Genomic DNA, 8,995 nt, shown 5'->3' with positions numbered 1-8,995 from the left:
AAGAGGTAGGGAGTACTGTTTTTCTTTTTGGTTCCCAGCCATGCATCCGTACATTCCTATCATGAACATTTGTATAATTTTTACCATTTTTAATGTAATTATTTTTCTGTGTTTTTTTTCTGCTTTTAAATAAATTTTTTTTTCCAAGATTATATAAAAAGAATGTTACGTCGAAAGTTACACGTTCATTAAAGCAAAGACAATATTAGAATCTTACATATAAAAATTACGCAAAACATGTAATTTAAAAAAATAGAAATATTTTTTGCTATTATAATGTTTTGTGTGAAAATATTAAATAAACAATGCTTAATTCAATGATAATATCGATAGTTTTAGAAATTAATTCTTCTTCGAGTTATATCGAATTCATTAATACGGACTTTAGGGGCTTTTTCGTAATGTTTCTGAAAAGATTCATTTTTTTTTTTTTTATTGTTGCAATTTACGATGCTTTATTTTCATAAAAAAAGCAGAAATAAATTCATTCATTTTTCTTTTTTTACCACTGAAAACAATAATTTTAGTAAGGATGTTTTTTGTTTAAACAAAATAATGCATTTCCACTAAGATTCAAATAAAAATAATGGATTCATTATATACCGTGATCATTATTTGATACATACTGAAAATTCCATTCAAATTGGTTAATTTCCTGATTTTTGGTGAATTTTTAAATAAAGAGAGGGGGTTAAAATATTTGTACATTTTGAGCATCGGCATTCATTTTGCACGTACCTAGTATTTTATGTGTGAATTATTTTATGCGTGTATGATTTTATAGTTCAGTGCAAGTTTGATAATTACACACTGAATTTTTATTTTCTTTTGTACTTATTGAAAATAAGGATTGTGCTGTTGTCGAAATTATCCGGCAGTTTATGTAAAATGTCAAAAGATGCCAAACGAAAGTTTTGTGATTTTTTTTCTTGCAAACGGTGGCAATTTTTTCAATAAACAAATTTTATTTTTATTATTTAGAAAACAATTCAATGAAAATTAGTGAAAAATGAAAATAATATACTTTTTGTTGTTAAATACAATGAATAATTATTGGATAATTTTGACAAAACTTTAAGAAAATTCAAATTCAAATAATGAAAAAAAAAAAAACCCATTCATTATAAGGTAAGTTTCATGAATAAATATTTTTTTGAATAACAAAAAATTGTTAACAAATAAATATTTTTATAATGTTTTTCTTATGATGTTTTTTTTCAAACCCAGATAAATTTTATGTTTTTAAAATAACAAACCAGCGGCAGCAAATAAATGTTTTCTTAAACGACGTTAAAAGATGCTGTGATTTCATGGATTCAGCATTTCGGCACATTTTGCCGTTTTATGTAAACTGCCTTGAAAATTTCAACCAAAAAACACCGTCCTTATTCTGAACAAGTACTTTTTTTTTTTTATTTACTATTAATCCAAGATTGAAATGTAAAATGCAGTAGCATAAACTAAAACGATATCAAAATATCTTATTTCGAATTAATACTCTTTTACTTCTTTGCTTACAGGCAAGGCTGGTATTACATAATCAATTTCACTCTTCCTGAATTGTTCACGTAATCAGCATTCCTCCCCTTGTCTCTATAAACCTGCTTTCTGCTTTGGCACTCATGGCTCATAGTTTCGCATTATTTATAAATTGAACTTAAGAAAAAATTGCTCTAAAGTATTTATGTGATTAATAAAAAAGAAAACGGAACAAAAATGAAAATAAAAAACTCCCAAGCAACAACAAGTAGGCACAGCTAGTATATATATATATATATATATATATATATATATATATATATATATATATATATATATATATATATATATAATGTGTAAAAAAAATGAAAAATGAAAAAGCGAAGATCTAAAACTGAAAAAGCTCAACGTTTCGCCTAACTGTTATTAGGGCTTTACCAAGAGTTAAGTTGAAAAAGACACAAAAATCGTCTTTCGTCACTTTTTGAACTTCACTTTTGATAAAGCCATCATAACAGTTGGGCGAAACGTTGAGATTCTTGAGTTTTAGAGCTTTTCTTTTTCATATTATCTCATACCACCGGATTTATTTTATTCTTTATCATGTATATATATATATATATATATATATATATATATATATATATATATATGATTTTTAAATTTGTTGCCTTCTTATAACTCCAATATTATACATAATATGCAGACATACCTCTTCACTAACATACATCTACTTAAAATCCTAACCCATCAATGCATCTAATTTTAACCGTTCTCGGCAGTCAGTTACCCAATAGGGTTGATTTGCTGTTAAAATAAATTGATTTATTAAAACTTTATAAAGATGAGAAAAGAAAAAAACAAATTCTGTCTTATCAATTTTGATCACATCTCGTATATTAAAAATGTCGAATTTCATCTTTTGTTTTTAAACTAAAGTTTCTTGCTCATGTGCTTCATCGCTACTTTCTGTGGTTAATATTTCCCATTGTCTCCAGCGTTCTCTCTGCCAGGCTGCAGACCGAATCAGATTTCCGTCTTTCGGTACAGGGCACGATGGCTGTCCCTGCTGTAAGGATGCTGCTTCATTTAATTTTCCGCTTCCGGCAAAAGCCATTGGCGAAGATGTTGGTGATACTTTGGGTTTGTCCATCGGTGATGCATCTCTGGAACGAGTCAGCTGTCGTGTGCGTCCAGTCTGAGAGAGCTCCCTTTCTGATCGAGACCCTTTATTATCTACGGGGTTGCTTGGTCGGCTACATGTGCTACCAAGAGGTCTAGAGAAAGGTACAATGGGTGACACCGGAGGTGATGCTGATGGTGGTGGGGAGGAACTCAGACCAGGGCAACTGTTCTGCCTCAGGTACGAAGATTGCTGTGGAATGGTCAATGTTGTAGTCTGCATCGTCCGGCTATCTTTGTCCGACGACAAGGAGCGCTGCGGTAGGCGGACGCTGGGTACCTGTAATCCTCCTGCTGTTGAAGGGGGTGACGTTGTTAGAATTTTGGAAGGGGACTGCTTTCCGCGTTGCCGCAATATCCTTCTTGCCTGTCGGTCATGGTAGTCGGACAATCCTTGCCTGGGGTCAGTATCGTCTCTATCCGAATCCGACGTTGGATAATGAGTTGATGAAGATGTCGATGCTGTCTGTCGGAGGATCGGTCTGCTAATGTTACTTCCGCTAGCGTTGCGACTGCTTTGTAGAATGTCCGAGGCAGATGCATAATGTTTGGGACTTTGGTGGTAGTTAGTTTCATCAAACACGCTACTATATGAATTGTCCAAATCCGTGTCGACCCTGAAAAGATAAATTAGATTGCATTTACATTCTAATAAAAGTTTACGATGTGAGTGAAACGATATATTGTCAAACAAATTGAGACATGTAGAGATTCAAGTCAACTTCCATCGTCATCCCCAGAGAATTTTATGCATATGATTTAAATTTTAACTAAATAGAAACTAGTTTATTCAATTATATTTCCCCTTTAATAGCATGATAGAGTTCAATAATATGTGGTGCTTTTTTTCTCTTCCCTCCAGCCTCTATCCCACAGAAGAGACACTGTGAGCCTGTTTCTGCTCTATCATTATTTTCATGACACGTGTTCGGCTGAACAATCTATCGTTCCCGCTTTCCAAACTTTCACAGAAAATACTCGACTAACTACAACCACTATATACGATTTTCTCCTACTCTTTATCTGTGCCTAAATCTAAACGCAGATTCAATAAACAAAGCTTTTTTCCTCAGAACTATCCACCTGTGGAACACTGTTCCACAGGCATGCTTCCCGGTTGAATAGTACCATTCTAAATCCAATGTAAACAAATTCTTGTTGAGCCGTTCCCATAAATAATCAAATTCTACCTAATTTACACCATTAACGATTACTAAACTACCACCTTACATTTATTAATCCTTATCCTTGAGTGACTTTTGGGCCTTGATAAGTGGTGATTCCCAAGAAAAAACATATATATGGAACTAAAGTTACTAGTATCAAAAACTCAACTATGAACAATATATATTTATTCCTCTGGTAAATAACTGTTTGCTTTAAAATTAATCTACCCCTATAAATTCTCATCCTGATAATGTTATTAAAATATTTTTTAATGAACTAATACTGAACAAAACCATTATTAATTTACTATTCATAATTTAGATACGTTAAATGAATTCATCGCATTCGACAAAAGATAGATTAGACTGCACATACTGCAATGTGAGTGAAATGATACATTGTCGGACAAATTGGGGCACATAGAGATTCAAGCAGCGATTCAAATGACTTCTTATATGTGACTGTAATGATGGGTATCGGTTTGTTCTGGTAGGAAAATATTTATTTATTTATTTTACAAGGTGGTCACCACTTATCAAGGCCCGGAAGCCACTCAGGGATAAGGGTTATTGTAAGTACAGTACGTTAGTGTGGAGATTTAATAAAGTGTCTACTTAAGGGGGCGGTTCATCAGGAATTTGTTTACCTTGGACTTGAAGACATCCGGGTTGTAGTCAGGTGGGAAGCAGGCAGACGGAACAGAGTTCCACAGGCATGCAGTTCTAAGAAAGAAGCTTTGTTCATGGAATCTACGTTTTGATTTAGGCACAGATAAAGAATGGGGAAACTTACTGAGAGTGGATTCAGCTAGACGAGTGTTTTTCGTAAAAGATTGGCGAGGGGAGACCAGAGATTGGAGTTCAGATGAGCACCTGCCATGGAAATAACGATAAAACAAAGATAGGCTTGCAACGTCTCTTCTGTGGGAGAGAGGTTGCAGGGAAGAGAAAGGGGCATCCCCCACTAAGCCATAAAGTCTATTTTGTACTCTGTCAAGGCAGGATAGACTGTTTTTAGCAGCTCCTGCCCAGATATGGCAACAGTATTCCATCCTTGGACGTACTTGGCTTTTATATAGATAGAGAATTGCATCAGTAATGAGATATCTTCTGGAGTGGTAGAAGGATCCCACCATCTTTCCAGCGATCTTGGCGACAGACTTGATGTACGTGTTCCATTTCAGATCAGGAGTGAAGGGCAAGCCCAGAAGCTTGTAAAACATGGGGCTTCTCCTAGACGAGAGCCATCCATTTCAATTGATGCCAGATGGGGATCAGAGCGTTGATGAGATAGGAGTTTGGTTTTAGATGCATTAAAGGTAACCAGCCACGTCTTCCCCCACTGAACCACTCGTTCGAGATCAGAGGAGAGAGAATCAGAGAGAGCTTTGTCATTTACAGCCTTTGATGTGTTGCCGTAGATAGTCGTGTCATCAGCATAGATGTCAACGAATGATTTAAGTATGTGTTTAGGGAGATCATTGATGTAGATCAGGAAGAGAGTTGGGCCCAGGATTGACCCTTGAGGGACTCCAGCATTAATACTGCAGGCCTCTGATTTTTGTCCATCAACCACAACCCTTATGAGCCTATCAGAGAGAAATGATTTAATGATAGAAACAACATTTCCAGTTATACCGTAGCTGGAAATCTTGTGAAGTAGACCTATATTTTAAAGATCTTCTCAAATGAATGTCAAAACAATTGATCTGAATGAAAGCGCACGATGTTGTCACACCGATGAAAATTCAAAAAATGGTAGGAACAAGGAGCTACGAGGTGCCTTCAATAAGTTTCTAGACTTTTTTGTACAAGCATTTAAAATTGTCATAGACTCTTGAAAATTCAGTATGTTATTGCCGTACATCTTATGAGATGACTGACTATGTTCATGATTTCAGGTTCAAATAAACAGCTACAGTAGGAATTGGAATACACCCTACTAAAGCCTGATTGTCACAACTGGTGAATTTAAAAAATGCAATCTGGACGTGAAGACACTTTAAAAGAACGATATGCAATAAAATTCTGTTTTAAACTTGAAAAAAAAATGCCACAGAAACGTATGGAATGCTTCAGACTGTTTTTGGACCATCTTGCATGAATCGAGCATCAGTTTTTGAGTGGCATAAGATTCAAGGAAGGCAGGGAGTCTGTGAGGGATGATGAGAGGTATGGGAAGAGTAAAGAAGTCAGAACACCATAGTTGATTGGCCAAATAAAGAATTTCATATGAGTACTATCAATAAACGTACCCATACAAAAAAAAGTCTCGGAACTTACTGAAGGGACATTGTAATTTTAGACCTTTTTATTGTAAATGAAAAGATTCCCATAACTCCTTCTCACCAATATCACAATTCACACCAACGCTTCTTAACTTGACTCCCTGTCCTCTTCAATTCGTCCTTCTTATAGCCGCTATTCCCTTCATAAGCAAATGAACCTTTTGTGGCCTGAATTATGATGTAGATGATTAAAAAAATATTTATTGTTAATTTTAGTTAGTTTAAAAGGTAATGATACTTTGATTGTCTTCAAACTGGAAAAATTATGAAGTTCAATAGTTAAACTACCACTGAAAATTTTTGCATTTTATAAACTTACCTTGATTGTTATCCATAGTGTTTGAAAAAAGTATGTCTATGACAACAAACGAAATCCTCCACTTTCCGAGACAGAAGGCAACATACTGAATGTACACAATGGACAATTGCAATCTGGAGGTATCTGGCATCTACCCAGATACTGAACTAATACGTACAAGGTGTGTTGGAATCAATTTTCACTTTATTTATGCCGTTATATTCATTTATTTACAACTGAACGAATTAGTTCAACCAGGTCATAAAGTGTTGATACCACATGTATATAAAGAATCCATTTACAAACTTAAGGTTTTATTTTCTCCCCCCCCCCCCCGATCTGGTCACTTGACAAGTTGAACAGAAGCGCTGACGCTTGTGTGAGTAATATCTTCTATTACATTTATGAGTACTCACATGGCTCGATTAACCAATGGTGCAATCAATGAGTAGGATGCTGCCAAGTTATTATGTAATCTATGCTTTCCTGCATAGGACGAGCAAATCCAACAGTGATGACATATTTCTTTAATTTCTTGTGGGATGATGAGAAACGTTTTTGTGTTTCCTGTTGTGTCATGTAATCATCACGGGATTACTTTTTGCTACGTTAAGTTTATAGAATTGTGAAAGAGCTGCATGTAATACGTAGTTACAACAAAATAAATTGTTTTGAATTATTAAAATAATTTGCAATGTTAATCCATTCATTTAATTTTTCTATCACATCATGTTTCGATTCATGTGACATTAATCATAAATCTATGACGTCACATCAACGCTAGAATGATTTTGTTAAGGTAATGTCTTAAGCTCTATCCATAAACAAAGTCGAAATAAGTAAGTTGCTGGAAGCTCAAACTGAAGATCTCAAAGTTTTGGTTTTAGTTTTGATCACAGCATCCACTGGAAATTTATTATTTTGTATTATGACGCAATATTTCCCATTTCTAAAAATACTTAAGACCTTTATTATTTCAAAATGAGACAAATTCTGAAATGTATTTTTTACCTACAAAAAAAAAAAACTACTGAATTACTGACAAAAAACATCTGTGTTTATATGAGATTTGTATGCAAGAATGGTTTCTTACATTTATGACCAAACGATGATTATTATAACATTAGTAGCCAACATAAGCCAACATATAAAACAAACGTTAAACTGATGATAATGATGACGATGATGATGATAATGATGATGGTGATGATGATAGTAATGATGATGATGATGGTGATGATGATGGTGATAATGATGATGGTGATGATGATAGTAATGATGATGATAATGATGATGATGATGATGATGATGATGATGATGATGATGGTGATGGTGGTGGTGGTGGTGGTGGTGGTGATGATGATGATGATGATGGTGGTGGTGGTGATGGTGATGATGATGATGATGATGATGATGATGATACCAACCCAAAATCACTTGCTAGAAGTTTTAAATGTCGGTCGCAAGCCTCTGAGTCATCCTCCATCATTTGTCGTAAAACGTCATCATAAATCTCCGCAGATATCTGAAAAAAAAATGTAAAAATGTGGATCTACTTTAAAAACTTTAAAAATCATGTACCATCAATAATAACGATGATAAGAATCGAATGTATTATTTTTTAAAAATTTAATCTCAATGCTATGTATTAGCGAGTCATCGCTTATCAAGGCTTAAAGGTCACTCAAGGATAACGGTTAATGAGTTTGCCCAGAGGATTGGTAAAAATGTTTGGAACTGATTTTGCTTATTTAAGAAGACAGTTACACAATAATTTGTTAACATTGGATTTAAAAACAATCATGTTGTAGTCAGCGGGGAAACATTCTCATGGTACCATGTTCCACAGAAGAATAGTTCTTGGAAAGAAACTTTGCTCATAGAAATTCCATTTAGTTTTTTTTTTCTACTTGGAAGTCACCACTTATCAAGGCCCGAAGGCCACTCGAGGATAAGGGATAATTAATGCAAGGTGGTAGTGTAGTAATAATTAATGGTGTAAATTGGGTAGAATTTGATAATTTATGGGAACGGTTCAACAAGAACTTGTTTACGTTGGATTTGAAGGCTACTATGTTATATTCAACTGGGAAGCAGGACAGCGGAACAGTGTTCCACAGATGGGCAATTCTGGAAAATAAGCTTTGTTCATAGAATCTGCGTTTAGATTTAGGCACAGATAGAAAATGGGGAAAATCGTATATAGTGGTTGTAGTTAATCGAATGTTTTCTGTGAAAGATTTACAAGAGGGAACGATAGAGTGGAGTTCAGTCGAGCACTTGCCATGAAAATAACAATAGAGCAGAGACAGGCTCGCAACGTGTATTCTGCGGGAAAGAGGTTGCAAGAAAGAGAAAAGGGCATCATCTACTAGATTTTGAAGCTGGTTTTGAACTCTATTAAGGCTGAGTAGGGCATGCCAAGCAGCTCCTGTCCAGACGTGGCAACAGTACTCCATTTTAGAAGATACCTGGCACTTATACAGATAGAGGATTGCATCGGCAGTGAGATATCTATTTTAAATACATATAGGGAGAAAGAGAAAATATTTTTAGTGTCTGCAGCTAGACGAGTTCTTGTT

The 8,995-nt window shown here is 34.7% G+C and overlaps 1 protein-coding gene across 3 annotated transcripts in view; it reads right to left on the bottom strand.

Annotated features, from left to right (window-relative positions):
* Positions 1–2,399: 2,399 nt before the first annotated feature.
* The window catches only part of LOC145277050 (rho GTPase-activating protein 6-like), an 840,447-nt gene continuing 833,851 nt past the window's right edge, over positions 2,400–8,995 (bottom strand). For all 3 annotated transcript variants that reach the window (XM_080128704.1, XM_080128705.1, XM_080128703.1), the window contains 2 exons: positions 7,841–7,938; positions 2,400–3,278 (listed from right to left, as the gene is read on the bottom strand). In XM_080128704.1, the coding sequence (XP_079984830.1) occupies positions 2,408–3,278; positions 7,841–7,938 (969 nt within the window). In that variant the 3' untranslated portion in view covers positions 2,400–2,407. The remainder of the gene's footprint in view (positions 3,279–7,840; positions 7,939–8,995) is intronic.

This window comes from Euprymna scolopes, chromosome 5, assembly GCF_053919585.1.
Source record: "Euprymna scolopes isolate OS-2025 chromosome 5, ASM5391958v1, whole genome shotgun sequence".
In the NCBI taxonomy this organism is placed as follows: domain Eukaryota; kingdom Metazoa; phylum Mollusca; class Cephalopoda; order Sepiida; family Sepiolidae; genus Euprymna; species Euprymna scolopes.
The sequence above is the reverse complement of the archived record's forward strand: the minus strand, read 5'-3'. Positions and strand labels throughout refer to the sequence as shown.